This window comes from Lutzomyia longipalpis, chromosome 4 (genome assembly GCF_024334085.1).
Source record: "Lutzomyia longipalpis isolate SR_M1_2022 chromosome 4, ASM2433408v1".
Taxonomy (NCBI): Eukaryota; Metazoa; Arthropoda; class Insecta; order Diptera; family Psychodidae; genus Lutzomyia; species Lutzomyia longipalpis.
In genome coordinates, this window is record NC_074710.1 from 4,002,363 (window position 1) to 4,020,537 (window position 18,175).

Sequence of the window (18,175 nt, forward strand, 5' to 3'; positions counted from 1 at the left end):
AAAATCTTCCCTGATCGCCATATATTTACACATTGCAATTTTCATTGATGATTCACATGGAAAGATTATACAATTTTCACAGCCTTTTTTTATCGCTTAATTATATAAGAGATACATCTTTTAAGAAAATTATCACCGTAGAAGCACACATATGAGTGAACAGGTGATATTTTCCATCACAAGATGCAATTCTATTCCCACAGAGGTAAAAAAAAGAAAAGGTAAAATGGAAAATTTTGTGGAATCATATGGAAAAGTGAGTGGAAAAAATGTGAAGGGAAATGAGGTATAAAGAGAGAGAATAAAAATCATTTCTAAATTGTTTTTCTCCTTTTCCGTGCATACCTTCGCGAATTCATAAACCTGCTAATTGGACTCTTTAGAATTGTATCCTCGATTCTGAATTGAAAATTATATTTGTTTTTAAACTTTCCCGAGAATCAGTGAGATTAGCAAATTCTCAGAAATGCAACATTTTCCTGAATCTTTGACGATAGTAAGAAAATTTGAATTGAAAGCTTTTAGCACGTCAAATCCTGTGACTCACAAAGACCTCGATTAAAGTGTTGAAAAAAAGACAATTTTAGTTAGTTATGGTTGCGCCTTGGACTGCGCATAATGCCGAGAAATTTTATGATTTCGGAAGAAAATAATCGACATTGTTCCACAACAATTGCCACAGAAGGTTATTTATTTTTTTGTGAATATTTTATTACACAAAATTGCCCTCTTATCGAGCTAATCAAAATTATGACAATTTTGAGCTATAAAAGTTTAACCAAATTGCAAATTATTTTTTTTTAGTAAATTTCCAAAGCTCTCGTTTTAAGCAGAGAATTTTTATTTGAACGGCTCACATCAGACATTGACGAAGTTTTTATTCTAAGTTTTTAGGTATTTTCCAGAGCTTTCAATGTTTATTCCATTCGTGCGTGGAAAGTTTATTAAGACACAAAAAACAGATTTTTCTACACCCAAGGATGGATTTCAAAGTTAATGAAAAGAGCTGTAAGGGTCGTGGATAAATTGTCATAGAATACTTAATACATTTCTAGTTAAAAATTAAATAGAATTTTACGTGGAGGCGCCTGGTAAATGTTAGAAATTTGCACATAAAATTCTAATGATAGTGTTCAGGAGCGGTGCGAGGGGGGGGGGTTGTTTGGGGGTCAAAACCCTCCCTCGAGCCAAATTAACTCAAGAATAGTTTGTCCAAATATCAGAAGAATCGCTAAAATTTTCAATTTTGGCAACGTTTTCTCAATTTTCTTTTATCAAAACATTCTCAATTTACTTTTTGCTTCTCAGTGCTAATAAAAATTTTATTTAAAGTCAGTGATGTGATGGAGGCGCCTGGTAATTGTCTTCATTTATAATTTTCATACTAAATCAATTAATAATTAGTTGGTATACCACAATCGTGGCATACCAAGTATTGTAATCATCGGAAAAACCGACCACCTCAGATCGGGCTCAAACTTGGTATGAGCACGTTTTAGACATCCCACATTACGAAAATGGTGGTGGAAAATTTTTGATCCGGCCGGCCTGCCGGCCGGCCTGCCGGCCGGTGCGCCAAACTTTGGCTTATAACTCGAGAACAGTAACAGATAGAGACTTACGGTTTGAAGTTTTCTATAGAAATGTGGGTGTAAAATTTCATTTTTTCGCATTTTCAAAATCCAAGATGGCCGCCGTCCACCATTTTGAAATACCGTCGACCAGTTCCCTTAAAGCTAGAGGTCTGAAATTTTAGTATGTTGTAGAGCTCAGTGAGATGTTTTCATCAACAAATCATACTTGAAAATCGGTCAAGCGGTTTAGCAAATATGGCGGCCTAAAGCAAAAAGTGTTTTTTCGATATAACTCGAGAACGGCTTGACCGATTTTGACCATCTTGGTATCAAATGAAAGGTATTGAGAAGCCCTACAACTGTCTAGAACATTTCAAGTTACAAAAACATCCGCAAGAGGCGCTAAAAACAAAAACAAAAATTGCCTAACTTTAAGGGGCTATATCTCCCAACATCTGTTATCGTTTTCCTTTAAATTTTGATATGTTGTAGCCTGACTCAATATCTTTCATCAGTCCAAAAATGAAGAAATTCTATGTTACCGTTTAGAAGATATAGCCATTTGAAAAATTCTTGAATTTGAAAAGTTCTAAGAGTCATATCTCTTGAACGGATTGTCCGATTTTGCTCAATTTGGTATCAAATTAAAGGTTTTGCAATTTTCTACAACTTTCTGGAACATCAGAAAACTCTAAAACCATTCCTTGAGGACAAAAAGTCCAAAAAACTGTTTTGGTCAAACAAAAATCCGCAATTTCGTGTTCTGGAGGTGACCTTGAAATGTATCGAAATATATGTCAAATTATAGCTTATTTCAATACCTTTCCAAAACTAGTCAAGAAATTTCTGTATGTGCAATAGAACTTGAAATATAACCATTTTTGTCTTTCGAATTGATGAATTTCATTAAAAAATCAACTTTGCCTACTAATACTACTTAAAAATTAAATTACAACGCATAGACTGACCCATCCGCGTTGTGGTATACCAACTCTAATAACTGGACGCGTTATGATTGACTTTGTGGTGGAGACGCCTGGTAGCTCCATTTTCACTTTTAATTATTTTATTCGTAAATGGAGGCGCCAGGTGTTTGCTAATTTCACGATTTTAACTTTAGATAAGTCATAGAATTAGATGGAGGCGCCAGGTAATTCTCAATCTAAGAAATTTCCTTTGAAATTAGTTAAAATTTTAGATGGAGACGCCTGGTAGTCACTGAACTCATTATTTTAGCTTTAAATCATTATAAAATGAATCAATTGTTTTAAAAGATCGTCAAAACGTAATGAAATGACTAAAATTAATGTAAAAAGTCGTGAAGCGTTAGATGATAAACGATGAACATTAAAAAAAAATCACTAAACATAAGAAATAAAGCTTTAAATGCTTGAAAAGAGACGTCAAACTTTGGATAAAAAAAGTCATAAGCGTTAGGAAAGAAAAGTGTCAAATGTTAGAAAACAAATTGAGGAAAAGCAGAATGGTGACGTCACTGCTTACATTTTTGGTTATCTTTTCCAAGCTGATCGCAGGAAAAATGGAAATATTCGTATTTTTTCATTCAGATAAACACCTTTCACACTGAAAATTTGTCTTCAAAAATCTGAAAAAAAAATTAAAAGCTAAATTTACTCACTCTATGAGCAGGTTAATATTCGCTGGATAATGAGTCGTGCGCAACAATTACATATTACATAAGAAATGCCATGAAAGAATGCCAAAAATTGTGCGTGTATCAATTACCACCAGGTTAATTGAATGATTGTTTTTCTGTGTCAGCCATGGTAAAACAAATTAAAATACAACGTGAAAAGTTTTTTTTTAAATATAAAATGTAATTAATTTAATGAAAAACAATATAATTAATTTGTAAAAAAATATCATTTATTAAAATATTTCTCTTGTTGATTCAACACTTTTCCCATGCATCAATTTACAACTAATTAACACACCTCCTGCAATGGAAATAGGTAATTAATTTTAAAATATCCGATACTTTATAATAAATGAGAGATTAAATTGTTTGGCGTATTTATTGACAGAATATTCTCGCTCCATTTACATTGAAATTAAATTGTTTGAGTTTCAAAATTTATTCTGCACAACTCGGTCTAAAACTTTGACCAACTATCAGTATTACTTGAAAATGGTCAATAAAGCTATTTGGCAGAGAGCAAAAATGTCTGGAAGGAACATTTTATGTATTTGTGCTGCAATAAAAATAAAATTCACCAAAAAATATTTCACATGGAAAAGCAATATCATGTCCGTTTATAATGAAATCAGTTCATTTAAAATTAATGCAATCCTCAGCTGGACATAGCGCCAGGACCAACTCTCGAGTGGGGAAATCCAATGAGATTTTAACTTTCCTCCGTTGCTGGCTAATCTCAAGCAGAAATCCCATATTGGGAAGAATTTTATTTGCTGAATTGGATGAAATTCCGTTGAATTTATCGAATGAATTTGTGCGGAAGAATCTCCTTCTTTTCCACTTTTTATTACGGGCGAAATTCATCCGCATGGCCAAGAGGGAAATTCTTATATATTTGATACTTTCTCGAAGAATTTCGGGAGATTAACGCCATTCCCTGAAAAGTGGGGTCGTTAATCGCTCAATATTTTCAGATTATTCACAACCCGGACATTCAATGTGGGGAAATCGTCTGGAAAATCGCACGGGGAATGCGAAAAAATGCTGTGAGAAGCTATAAAAAGTGATACAAAACTGCTGAATACGAAATTCATACACAAACACAGCTAAAATATATTTTATTTTGTAATTTTCTGATAAAATAAATTAGCAAAATATTTAATTTTGTTTTCTTTTTTCATTTTGAAAATACATTTGATAAGCATCAGGCATTTCCTTCTCCAACTATGACATTTTTAAGGAACTTTGTATTTCACAATAACCTGGCGCCTCCACAGTTGATTTTGGGTAAAATAGAACAGTATAAGAAACTACCAGGCGCCTCCATTTCAGACTAAATCTGATTTTAATAATTTTTAAGCGAAAATCATGAGGCCAAATATGATTTTTCCGTATAAAATTGAGGCAATTTAATGTGAAAGAGAAGTCAGTTTCCAACACCTGGCGCCTCCATCTTGAACATTTATACTGATTTTTAATAAAATATGTGATTTTAACGATTTTAACAATTACCAGGCGTCTCCACAGAGAGATATGATTATTTTAAAAGGATCAAAAGGTACACAATCACTATCAGGTACCTCTTGATAAGGATTTTCATTGAAAAAGAAACAGCATACCCACCACCAGGCGTGTCCATCTTGAACTAAAATTGATTATAAAAATCGTGAGTTCAGTGACTACCAGGCGTCTCCATCTAAATTTATCTAACGTTTATTATTTAAAAACTATATATCAAAGCTTACAGAATCATTTGCTCTGTATATATATTCATTAATTGGCAAATATTCAACAAAAATGTCCCTAAAACTTGCCAGATAAAAGCCCCTTGTAATTATTAAATTTTATTTAAAATTTTGAAAAGAGTTTTCATTAAAATTCGGTGAAATTATTGGAAATTTTCATAATGCGCACTGGCTAAGGCTGAATCTCTAATTCCACATAAGCCTGTCCCACTCTTCCGTCAAGCTTCGATAAGATAAGAGACATAAATGCCGATAAGGAAGCCCCTGCGTTCGCTGCCACAAAGGTGAGGCAGAAGAATCGCTAAAGTTGTGCAGGTTGCAATTTTTTCATTCAATTTGGTTCTCCTAAAAATAATTTCCCATATTTCTCCGTGCATCAAGGTGAACGAATCACCCAAATATGCCTCTTCCGGTTGGGAATTATTCATAGAGGCAGCATCAGTAAAGAGAGAGTAGCTCGTTGAATTATTCAAGTGCACAGGGTGGGCAGAAGTGCAATTAGTATCTCTCGGTGTTTTTTTTTAAACTTTGTTCGGTGGAAATTGTGAAGTGTGAAAATCAATTTTCACAGAATATAGATACTTTTGTGGGTGATTGAATTTTCCCGCGCGGGAGTGGAACACCCAGCCTGAGTGGCAGGTGAAGAAAGGAGACAGGATGTATTTGTGTGATGGCAAAGACAATGGAGGAATGCGGAAAATGTGGAAAATAATTTTCGTGACTTTGCAAGCAATTTCGGTGGCACAGTGTGCAGCATTTTCTGCCTTTTGTCCACCCGACAGTGACATCATGCCCATTTCCGGGGACAATGCCGACACTCCGGCAACCTACTGTGATTGCCACATGGCACACTCGGCCCCCTGGGGTCTCCCCACAGTGACCATCGATTGCCAGGGAAGAGAATTGCGCACCGACGATCTACCGCAGGACCTCATCCTCCCATTTGCAGCCAAAGAACTCACGCTGGCATGGAATAATCTCACAGTGGCACCCACACTGCCCGCCAGTGACCACCTTCGCGTCCTCAAGCTCACCCACAATGCCATCACTGCACTCGAGGGGTCACCCTTCCTCCATCTACCCAACCTCCAACACCTCGACCTCAGTTCCAACAACATCATCACCCTCAGTGATGACATCTTCGACGGGTTGCCGCACCTGGAACATCTCGACCTGTCCCAAAATCAACTCAAAATCCTCCCCAGCAATGCCTTTGCTGGCCTCCTCGTGCTCAAAACGCTCATCCTGTCTGAAAATCCTCTTGCTGGTTTTTTCTCACAGGTGAGCCCCAATCATTTTTTTTCTTTTACCTTTTCTTATCACAACCCCAGCAAAATAGATAAGAAAATTCTGGGAAAAAATAGATGAATCAGGTGTGAGGTTGACGGCTTCGATAAATTTTCAAAATTGCGGAAAGAAACTTTTTTTTTTACGAAAATCATTAAAGAGGATATCATCAATTTCATTCAATTTTTCTCATTTCCTTTTTCCCACAATTTGAATTTTATCGTCGACAAACTTTTATGACTTTCATGAGATCTAAAGTTTATTTTGAATGAAAACTTTAAAGCTTACAAGAGTAGAAAATATCCAACAAATACGATGAAATTAAATCGCAGAAATTAAAAAAAAATTAATAAATTAAAAATGATAATCTATTAATTAATTTTCTTTTTTTTTATTTAAAAAGAAAAAATTACTTTCAATTTTTTTAATATTCTCTCAATTAGAGTTTAAGCTTTTTTTTATAAAGAATAATAAAAAAAAAAAAAACAGAAAGATATCAAACGAAAAATGTTGATAAATTAATTAGAGAAGTTTCAGGGGGCAAATAACTAACCTTTCTTTGTGATTATTATTTCAAAATAATATAATAAATAGAGACAAAAAAGAGTTTAAAAAAAGTAAAATTATGTTCCTAAATGAAAAAAAAAATCATAATTCAAGATCACTTTCAGTTTAATACGCTCTATAAAGAAGTTTCAAGCTTCAGAAAAATAAAATAGAATCCGTTAATAAGATTTTTAAAACTTTTCGTTGAAAATTTCAAGAATTCCAGTTGAAGTCAAGCTTCGCAAAAATATCAATAAAATTTCTAAGCAAATCCGGGTTAACATATTGGAGGATCGAGGTTTCTAACCTCAAATCTTTGACTTTGATTTTCTCTCAAAAGAAAATGTTTTTCCAAGTTTTCTTTCGGCGAACTTAAAGTAATGAAGCTCCCCTCTACACAGATGTAGAATTTATCATGAAATATTAAATAGATTTTAATTGTGTAACGATTTAAAAAAGTCTATTTGGTCACTTCGTCCAGCAAAATCTTCCAAGGATTAATTTTGTGCATCAGGCGTTCCTGTTAATGCTTAAGAAGACTTTGCCAGAATTTATCAGCCAATCAGAAAATTCCTTATAACACAGATTCTTCTTTTTATTTTTTTTACATTTCATTTAATAAATTTCCTGTCGAAGGTGTAGCTTTAATGCAAGGTTGAATTGAATTGAGTTTAGGTACTCTGTATATAAGGGTTTTTATTTCTTACGTTTTTCTTATATTTTTTACGCCGGCTCCCAAAATATTCATAAAATATCAAACTAATTAAAATACTTCAGCCTTTCAAAAAATTACTTAAAATAAATTTTTATTTATTTAAGGAAAACCTCTTCAGCTACACAGGGATAACGAAAGATCTCAAAACACTGGAGGTGGCCATGTGTAATTTGACTAAAATTCACCTGGATGAGGATTGGACAGTATCGAAGTTGGATTTGCATTCAAATCTCTTCCAGGGTGTACCGGACATTCCTCTATCTGTTCGTTTTCTCGATTTTGGTGGAAATTTCCTCAAACATATTGATCCAGAGACTTTTCCACCTCTGCCGGACCTCGAAGAGCTCCACCTGGACAATATGGTACCACTAAAGACCATCCAAGCCGATGCTTTTCTCTCAGTTTCGACTAAACTACGAAAGCTCAGCCTCGAGGGCTGTCGGAACCTTACAACGCTGGATAATTTGGCTTTTGGGAATGGGACAAAAGAGGAGAATCCCCTGAGTTTGGTTGAAGTCAATCTTCGTGGGTGTCGCTTGAAGAAGATCAAACGAGATCTTCTGGCACGAGCTGTGAACCTCACAACTCTCTCTTTGGCGGGAAATCCCCTCAATTGCGATTGCGATGTTTCGTGGATTAAGGAGATGGCAAAAGAAACCGGGGCACAGTGTAGTCTTCCCCTGATCTTACGTGGAACGAAGATTTCGGAACTGGACATGGATCAATTTCACTGTGACACAGCGAAATCCTGGCTTTTCCGCATTATAAATGGAATTATTGTCTTTGCCCTCCTGTGTGGCTGTGGTGTAGCCATCTACTACCTCGTTATGCGATGTCGTCCATCGAGACGACATGTGGTGCAAAAACTCGCACTTACAAGCCCCTATGCACCCGTTACCATTCAACCCAATCGGGCTGAACATTTGTAATGTTTTTTACAAACATTTTTTTTTGTAATTTTTGTACATTCTAAAGAGATTCAATAAATACTAGACTGCTTTGCATTCATTTTTACTACTTAGGTGCCCTTTGAGAATTTTTCTTCATAAGTTTGGGAACAATTTTTTGGCGCTGAAACTAAGGAGAAACATCGAACGTAGCACAGACATGCACCAAGCGCACGAAGTTGTGAATTCTCAATGAAACATACATACTACGTAATTCCGTATGGAATATCTTATGACATTCCAACGAAATTCTGTAAATGGACGCTACATTATTTCTTTTATTAGTAGCAGTATGCCTTAACTCTAATCTTTTGTTGCTTGTCTAAATAAATATTTAACAAAGTTGTAAGAAAAGTAAAAATCTTACCTATAAAATTCCTTGGACGCCATCTTAAGTATTCTCCGTATTTTCAAATTATCCGTTACACCTTCATCTTGCAAAAACATTTTTAGATAGATTTTGAGAACAGATTTAAATCAAAAGGAGGAGAACAGAATAAGAGAATATCTTAGTAATCGGATAAGTTTTCATTTAATTCAATTAGGAAAATTTGAAATATGGAATCGACTGATTTTACATAATTTTCTCTTATATTGGATTGCCCAATATTAATCTGGATTTTTAACCTAACATTTTTACCATTACATTCAATGGGAATGAATGAGACAGAAAATCAAAATTGTACTGAATTTGTGGGAATATCTTAGGTTAGAAATCCGTGTAAATAATGGACGAAACACTATATTCTTAAACAATTTAAAACTCAAAAGAAAATTAAAATATTGAATTTGTTTTTGTGCTTTGTACATGAAAAATTATGCCGTAGGCTCCGAAAAGACGTTGAATATTTGAGTAATCTTAAAATACTTCAAATCAAGCTCAAAACTGTCAGTAAAACTGTCATGGCGACCTGAAAAACATCGCTTTCAAATTAAAATGGCAGCCATCGCTCATAAATATTATTTCTTTCTTTATTTTGATAAAATTCTTCATTGATATCTTACATTAGGGGTTTTTTGTCCTGACTGGTATCTATCACAATGGATTGCGTTTAGTTTTATAAAAAAATATATTAGTTGCGGTAATGGCGTCGCTTCATTCTTTGAGAGTAATCTTGTATGTTCCATTTATCTCATTACTCATTTGAGCTGATTTGTGTGTGTTGTTTATTAATTCCCTGGCAATTGCTTCGTTGTGCTGGATCTCCCCTTCAACGGAATTCCTGATGCCGTAGGTGAAGTAGATGAGGTAACCAATGGCCACCCATACGGCAAAACGGATCCACGTGTAGATATCCAATTGAAACATTAGGTAGAGATTGACAAAGATGGAGATACAGGGCAGGAGCGGTACGCATGGAACCATAAAGGTTAGCTTGACCTGGGAGATTGGTTGTCGTGCAATGGACCCAACACAGATAATCATGGCTACAGCTAGAACCACGATGATCACTTGGATGGGAAAATTGTCAGCAATACGAGCGAATTTGATGATGGCACACATAACAACTGCAAGAATGCTGAAGACAACAACTCCGAACTTACTGATGGCACTTGTATTTGCATTGGCAATCTTTGTGCCACTCGTATTGAACATTCTCCCGATGAAGCTCACATTTAGCGTACAAGCTACCATGTCGTCGTCCTGATATCGCAAAACAAGCACACAAATGGCCACAATTGAGTACGCAAGAAGCGTTCCAATGGACATCATGTCAATTAGTTGATGAAGATTAAAGATGGCTCCCATGATGGCGGCAAATACACCCGCAATCATCGTAGCAATTATTGGCGTTTTCGTACGCGGTGACACCTTCTTCAGGACTTTGTACAGGATTCCATCACTTGCCATGGCATACAGAACCCTCGGCAGTGGAAACATGGCCCCCAGAAGAGAGGTGCAGAGAGCAAAATTAGCCCCAACTGTCACAACCCATTTCACCTCAATGTAACCAACGTCCTCAAAAACACGCGGGAAGGGGGCATTGAGATCCAGCGTGTAGAATGGAGCCATCATGGTTAGAACGGTTGAAATGAGGAAGTAAGCAAGGAAGATGATAATTAGCGATAGAACAATTGAGAGAGGAATGTTCCTTTTGGGATTTTTAGCTTCTTCCCCAGTTGTGGCGACACAGTCAAATCCTACAAATCCATAGAAGCACTTGGCAGCACCTGCCATGACTCCTGCTATCCCAAATGGCATAAATCCACCTTCGCCGCATTTTTCAGCAGTACAACCTGCCGTTGATTCCGCATCAATAGCCCAATTGGCTGGATTTGCTAAAAAAACAAGTAAGGTTAGAAACGTTTAAAACACAACGACTTATTCGAAATTCTCGACGTAACCTCACCTTTTAGCACACCAGCTACAATAATAATGCTAATAGTCGCCATATTGACAGTTGTAAAGATATTATTGAAGAGTGTTGATTCTCTAACACCAACAGCAAGGAGTAGTGCCAGGAGGATAACAATGAAAAATGTAAAAAAGTCCGGATATTCAGCGAGAAATTCCACATTAATGGGGAAGAGTTCTCCCAGAGTTTTGGACATTTGCTGATCAAACAGCGAATCCAAGTAACCACTGAGACCTCTGGCGACACTGGCAGTTCCTACGAGAAACATTAAACATGTTTTCAAACCAAAGATTCTCTTAAAGATTCTTATCCGCCATTAAAAAAAAATGGCGTCATTAGCGTCATAATAACCTCTTCATTGTTTTTACCTATAACATATTCGAGAATGAGATTCCATCCAATGGTAAAAGCAACAAATTCCCCTACGCTCACATAGCTGTAGACATAGGCAGACCCAGCCTTAGGGACACGAGCTGCAAATTCAGCGTAGCATAGTCCCGAAAAAGCCGACGCAATGGCGGCAATAAGGAAGGAGATGGTAACAGCCGGACCAGCTTGTTCCCTGGCAACAGCACCAGCGAGAACGTAGACACCCAAGCCAAGGGTAGATCCCACACCGAGTGCCGTGAGATCAAAAAGTGAGAGCACGCGTGCTAATTTGGATTCATGCCCATCATCATCCAAGCGCTTTACCCTCACAAGCGCCCGGTAGAACCTTCCGAGTGAGTTGAGAACAGGAAGAAACATCTATCTAGCTGTGACAGGTGACTGTGTTAGCCTCACCAGTGTTCTGATTTCTGGGGGACAATAAGAAAAAAAGCAAATGCAGGTAAAATTCAAGAACGGTGAGTTTTCAAGGGGTTGGATATTATTTGATTGATGTACCTAATTTAAATTTAAGATTACAATTTAAAATAAAAAATGGTAGAATTATTTTATTTAAATAATTAAGACTTAAAAATAATTAAAAGTAATTTAAAAAAAAAGATTATTTTAAAGAATTTTAATGAACAAAAATGGAGGCAATTTAAGACTAAAAACGTCGAAATGTGTAAGATTTTATGACAAATTGAGGCAAAATCGTAAATTGTTCGATTGTGTGTCTGTTTATAAAAAACAGTTTAAATAGAGAATTTATGCTAGATTCTTAGAGGTTCAAGTTTGTAGAGTTTCAAAACAAAATGGCGGCAGATTGTCCAATATGAATGAGATTTCAGATATCAATACTTTTTAGCAATAAGTTATGTGACTACAATTAGATTTCTAATGCAAAGATGTTGAAAATTTTTGGCTTTATTTTTAAAACCTATATCTCTGGTTCTATGCAAACTAGAAATATGTATTAGAACAACAAAACGTATCAAAGAATAAGTTAGGTTAGGTTAGGATTTTCTATGTTTTTTTTTATTACACTGCCCCCTTGATTTAGATACAAAGAACAGTAAGGCATCGGATTGAGGCGGTATTCAGCTCTTCTTATAACCTTCCGTTCCGATAAGCTTTCAATATAAAATGCCTATTCAAGGCTATTCGAACAAAAATCTCTGTAGGGGAGAGCGGGGTTAAAAAAGTCACTTAAGGGTTTAGAAAAAGCTCGAAATATCATATTTCCCAAATAGATAAAGCGAAATGTATAGCTCATTTCTTTAGGAGATTTACTGCCCTATAACTCTTTCTCAGATCATTTTGTTCTATCTAGCTAGGAAATATGATATTTTAGACTTTTTCTAAACCCTTAAGTGACTTTATTAGCCCCGCCCTCCCCTACTATCCGTTCTCCTACAAAATTTTGACAAATTTGTCGTTTTCAAATGTCTTGATTTTTGCAAAAAAATGTATTTCTTAGATGAGTAATGACTCTAAAAAAAATTTTAATAAAATAATTGAAATATAAAACGAAATAAGTCAGCGCTACGGCGGCAAAAACGCGAAGTTACTTTTTCCAAACATCTTCTGATCTTTTTTCTCACACATTGGAAGACATTAAGAAGATTTGAATGCAGTCTAAATAAAACATTCTCCTGACTGAAAGATTAATTTTCTGATCAAAAAAAATTTTGAAAAAAAAATCTTTCATGATTTTATTATAAGAAAAAAACAACTTCTCCCAAAAATATCAATCAATTTGGCAATGACGAGCCCCTTGAATTTTCTCACAGCCATCGCCGCGATCGCTGGGCGGCATTGGCGTAAGAAAAGTCACGACATTGACATGTATTTTCACTCGTAAAAAATACGGAATACATTTTTTTTATCGCTCATTGGAAATGTTGAGTTTTTGAAGAAAAAAAGCAGTCAAATAAATTGTTTGGCATTGAAACCCTTCCAGGTGGCATAAAGAAATTCATCTGCCTCGGAAAATTTTCATGACGAAAAACCACATCAATTTGTTACTTTTTAATTGGATCTTTTTATTCATTGAAATGCTTTTTTGGGGTCAATGGCAATTTATCAGCGATGCACCACCAATAATTTATGATCGTCTGAGGTTTATTTGCTCTTTTCTCACGGAGAAAATTAATTGCAAAATTTTAAGAGATTTTCTACGTGATTTTCTTCTAAATTATTCACGAAATTTTCACTTTTTTTTCACAAATGAATTTTCTTTGGTAATTAATAATGAATTGAATTGCAATTCTAACTACAGCCTTGGATATTTATGTTATTTAGGATGATTAAAATTAAAGCTCAACCTTCAAATTAATTAATATTTTGCTAGATGGAAATTATTACATAAAAAAAATTGGATAGAAAATTCGGAAAATTCACAAAAAATATAAGAACAAGAAATACGTAGAGATTAGACGTCTTTCGTGTTCTTCTATGCCCTTTTAGGTGTTTTTGTTTATGTTTAATTGATTAGCTATGTTTGTATACATAGAGTATTACAACATAACTATATATTAAACCTGTTTAAATTCTTTTTTTTTTGCTTAGGCAATTTTAGGCAGGTAAAACTGGATTTTTGGCATAATTTAAACTCTTTATAGATAAATCGGTTGAAGATTGACGTTGTGATCGATAATATATGTAGGTAGGTTTTTTCCAATGTATCAGACTCAATAAATGAATATTTAATTTGCCAAAATATTTTAATCAAAGATCTGGTGGATTTTATTACCCCAAAATCCGCGATTTCTTGGAAAAGGTCAGTGAATTTGTTGAAATGCAATTTCCAAATAAAATATATAGTCTTGTGAATAGCAAAAAAAAACATTGTGCTCTTATTATATTAAAAAAAATTACACTGGACGACAAAATTTGTAAAATATACAGCAAAGCAAAAACGGAACTAATAAACATTTGTAAATAAAAAATGTTTTTTTTTTGGTTTTAGAATTAGAGAATTTTTTTAAAATGAAAAACAATCTTCTGTACTGATTTTTGCCCTCCAAAAATTATTTATAGAGATTTTGATCTATATAAGAATCATTGTGAAAAAAACCAATGAGAAAAATTTAGGGAGCAATTTTGGACAAAATAAAAGACAAAATATTTTGAAAATACAAAATATTTTGACTAACTAATAATAATTTCATTAACATTTTCTTGGTGTAATGAAAATCGAACTGATGAGGTAAAAGCCAGATGGTTTTTTGATCTTCCCAACATCCTTAGGGTACCAAATAGACTACACGCATGCTTGACTTAATTTCCCTAAAAATTAATTCAATTCAGATTGTTCAATTGCCCCAAACGTAAACATAACCTAATAGGAATGTTATCTTCTTCTTATTTTTTCCATCTGTAAACTCTCCACTCGAAAGAAAAACACGTCACAAAAGGCGACAAAATATATCAAAAGTCTCCCAAAAGATATTTTATTCAAAATTGCTCTTCATAAAATGTCTTTTCTAGACTTCACAAAAGACAAAATATATTTTATTTTGTCCAAAATTGCTCCCTTAGATATTTTTCTTTCTGTTTCTATTAATTTTTTTTTTAATTTCAATGAAGCAATCTAGGTTTAGTGGGGCTGCTTTTTGACCTTTTTTTTAGTTTTTTTTTTCTTTTTACTTTTTAATAAAATTCTGTTTGTAAAATATTTAAAATCATAAAAAACGAGATATCAGCATAAAATTTTTTATGGTGCGTTTAAATCTTTTGTTTACAATTTTTTCAATTACAGAGGTAAAAAAAAATTAGGTGCTCTATGTTAGACTCTTTTACCTTTTAAAATTAAAATTTTTCTTTTTTCACTTTCTCATTGTTTCTTTTTTATCAAAAATTGTATACTGAAATTTCAAGATTTCAAGAGAATTTCAAGGGTTTCTTGGTCGCTGAATAAGTCCCAATATTTATAAATTTTTAATAATTATACTGGGGTAAAATTAGAGATTAAAGTATTTCAAAAAAAAAGTTCATAAAATCAGTTTTCTTATAGAAATATGGATTACGTTATAAAATAATTGTTGAGAAAAGGGTATTTATCATATAATTGTTCTATATTTTATTTATAAGAAAGCTTCATATTCAAGGGCAAGAAATTGTTCTACCCAATTTAGAATAAATTCTTCCCAACCTTTCCCTTCTAAAACTTTTTCAGACAATTCATTTTCAATAAATCTCTTAACACTGTAAAAAACCAACAAACTAAAAATAACACAAAATAGAGATAATTTTCAATTTTCAAAGACTTGAATTAAAATTCCACAGTGCTTTTTTAAGAATTATTATTTTGTATCACACTGCACGCTTCACTTGTTGCTTCCGACTACAAATTATAATGGAAGTAGTAGCTACCTATACCGCAGAAAATTCTCATACATATAATTACGCGATGATTAACAAAAGGTGGATCATTGAGATGAACTTTATCACATTTTTTTCTCCATTCACGGGGGACATTTTTGCAATTTTCTTTTGTGTCAAAAAAGCATTTAAATCAATTTTTTTGATTATTTTTTCATCAAATAAAATACTCTCAAATAAATGAAGAAATATTCGCATTTAAAATCCCCTCAAGGGAATTTTTTCTTTGAATTTATTTGACACGATCACTCTGGGCAAATTTCCTCAGGGCAAAGGCAAAATTTCTTTTCATTACACACATTCCATTTGGAGAAAATTGTGCGATCCTCGAATTTTTGCAAAAACATACACAGATAAAAATCGTGTCGCCCTCTCTACTCGTTTACCTTTTTTCTTTCTTCAATGGGACCAATTTAATGGTATATGATTGTTTATCTGAATATCAAGGTTTTAGTAATACACCTCTCTTTTTTTTCGTCACACTGCTGGGAACATCGAATCATACAAATTGCTTTTTTTTCTATACACTATGTCTGGTTTTCGAATAGGTGAGAGAAAAAAATTATTTTTTTGCACTTAAGGAAAACCCAACCGAGCTGTACGGTGAAAGAATACAAACTGTGATTTTATGAAGCTCTAAAAAAAGCACATCAAGTTTTAGTGTAAGAAAAAGGGTAATCATTCATAAAAGTTAAACACAGTTTTTAAATTTATTTTTCAAGCTATTTTGAGTTTTTTTTTCAATTTTTAAAAATGTTTTTTACTTTAAGAAAAATCTTAATTTAATAATTTTAAAATAATATTAGAGTATTGCTAGGATATTTTTTTTTATTCCGGTAAATATTCAGTTTTAATATCCGGTAATTGAGTTATGAAAAATTGTGAATAATTTTGAAGCTTTGCAAAAAAAAAAATTTTATCATCTTAACCTTAAAAATGTGGTAATCGAGCTAGACGTTAAACTTTTCTTAATGAAAAAATACTTTTTTCCACAAACTGTTGCAAATTAATGTACTTTTTCCCGATGTTTGCATCAATATTTTAAAAACCGGATTTTTATGTCGGTAGTGGAAACTCCTTACCCAAAGAAACTCAGCGTTTTTCCAGAGCTTTCGGCCCCACTTGGAGACTTCTTCAATGTAAATATTTCCTTTAATAAAGCGGCCCTCTCTATGCCAGCCACTGAAGAAGGTTCCGAGCGGGGCCGAAAGCTCTGGCAAGACGCTGAATTTCTTTGGGTAAGGAGTTTCCACTACCGACGTAAACCCGATTTAAAATTATTGAAAATCAATTTGTGTGTTAATGACATAATGACTCTACTTAAACATCTGGAAAAGAATTTTTTTTAAAAAATACTTAATTTCAAGTGAATCCGGGAATTAGTTCTTATAGGTTTTTATCTAAGGAACACCTTCAGCAATAATCGAACTTTTTCTTTTGTAAGATCAGTTGGGTTATGACCAATAATTTAATTAGCAAACTACTTTTTGATAAAACTTTTAGAAAAAGTTTTAAACAAATTTTAACAAAAATGATACCTGGCGGTTTTTTTCTTATCTATATATTTAGGTTTTTTCTCCGTTTTCCTTACAAAAACTTTAACAAGCCAATAAAAATTTATTTCTGTTTTTATTTGTATTTTTTTTAACTATGATTTTCTTTTCTATTAACGGATTTTTAAATCATTTACAATAAAACGACTAATAAATTTTTTTATAGGATTAATGTGTACTATAAAAATTAAAAAAAAAGTTCTTTATACTATATTTAAGAGAGCTTAATTTACACGGAAAAAATTCACTAGAGCCGAATTATATTTTAAGAGACTTGGAACTTAAAATTGAAATCTTGAATCACATTAAAGCTTTCTTCCCAGAAGAAAACGCAATTGGGTAAAATTCAATATAAAATTTTCAATTAAACACAATTTTTTCCTCAATGATTAACCCCCCACGGTGTTTCCATTTAAGCTTTTGCACAAATTGAATAGAAAAAAAATGCAGCATGACTTTAGCTGATAAAACAATTGAAAAATAACACATTTAATGGGCTCTAAAAATATTTTCTGCCACCACTAATTTTCCACCATTTCCACATATTTTCCTCCCAAGTGGAATAAACAAGGAAAATATATTTCATTTACCAAATAGTTTTTGAAACACTTCTCGGTGATATATTGTGCTCTTTTGCATAGATTTCCACCAAGATCAACAACTTCACTTCCTTGGCCATTCACTCGCGGGGAAATACAAGAAAATTTAATTTTTTTTTAACTTTTTTTTTCTTCAGAGAGATAAAGCTTTTAGATTGAAAAATTCGAGGTATGTCCCTTCCGGTAGGCAGAAATTCTGTTGTGTCCAATTGGACGGTCTGTTCGCAACTGTTTGTATACGGCAATGGCATTCAATTCACCTGATTGAGTGCTTTTTTCCATCATCATCATCGCAAAAATTAATAGGCGAACTTGTGGCGGGGGCACGCACACGACAACAAAAGCCCCCCGAGAAAAAAAGCTCCACTCCAAAAAAGCCTCATTGGGTCTGTGTTTAAATAAATATATAGTCTCTCTGTAAATTAAACAGCAGTGGCTCATTT

General features: G+C 33.6%; 2 protein-coding genes across 3 annotated transcripts; one reads left to right on the forward strand and one right to left on the reverse strand.

Annotated features, from left to right (window-relative positions):
- The first annotated feature begins 5,240 nt into the window (after positions 1–5,240).
- On the forward strand, positions 5,241–8,528 carry LOC129795588 (leucine-rich repeat-containing protein 4C-like). The gene is made up of 2 exons (XM_055837015.1): positions 5,241–6,257; positions 7,629–8,528. The coding sequence occupies exons 1-2, from the start codon at positions 5,634–5,636 to the stop codon at positions 8,451–8,453; spliced, it is 1,449 nt and encodes a 482-aa protein (XP_055692990.1). The 5' UTR covers positions 5,241–5,633; the 3' UTR covers positions 8,454–8,528.
- Positions 8,529–9,417: 889 nt separating this feature from the next.
- On the reverse strand, positions 9,418–17,978 carry LOC129795523 (cationic amino acid transporter 3). Of its 2 annotated transcripts, none has more exons than XM_055836886.1 (4): positions 17,724–17,978; positions 11,197–11,625; positions 10,823–11,083; positions 9,418–10,751 (listed from the first exon to the last, which is right to left on the reverse strand). In XM_055836886.1, the coding sequence occupies exons 2-4, from the start codon at positions 11,573–11,575 to the stop codon at positions 9,568–9,570; spliced, it is 1,824 nt and encodes a 607-aa protein (XP_055692861.1). In that variant the 5' UTR covers positions 11,576–11,625; positions 17,724–17,978; the 3' UTR covers positions 9,418–9,567. The 2 variants fall into 2 exon arrangements, with proteins under 2 accessions (XP_055692861.1, XP_055692862.1); XM_055836887.1 differs by lacking the exon at positions 17,724–17,978 and adding an exon at positions 15,967–16,203.
- Between the last annotated feature and the right edge of the window lie 197 nt (positions 17,979–18,175).

What these genes read in the sequence shown, in the direction of transcription:
- LOC129795588 (XM_055837015.1), top strand. Translation starts at nt 5,634, where the DNA reads ATGTATTTGTGTGATGGCAAAGACAATGGAGGAATGCGGAAAATGTGG. An exon ending in TTGCTGGTTTTTTCTCACAG is followed by an intron (nt 6,258 to 7,628) that starts GTGAGCCCCAAT and finishes TATTTATTTAAG; the next exon opens with GAAAACCTCTTCAGCTACAC.
- LOC129795523 (XM_055836886.1), bottom strand. Translation starts at nt 11,575, where the DNA reads ATGTTTCTTCCTGTTCTCAACTCACTCGGAAGGTTCTACCGGGCGCTT. An exon ending in CATTCTCGAATATGTTATAG is followed by an intron (nt 11,084 to 11,196) that starts GTAAAAACAATG and finishes TGTTTCTCGTAG; the next exon opens with GAACTGCCAGTGTCGCCAGA. An exon ending in TGTAGCTGGTGTGCTAAAAG is followed by an intron (nt 10,752 to 10,822) that starts GTGAGGTTACGT and finishes TTGTTTTTTTAG; the next exon opens with CAAATCCAGCCAATTGGGCT.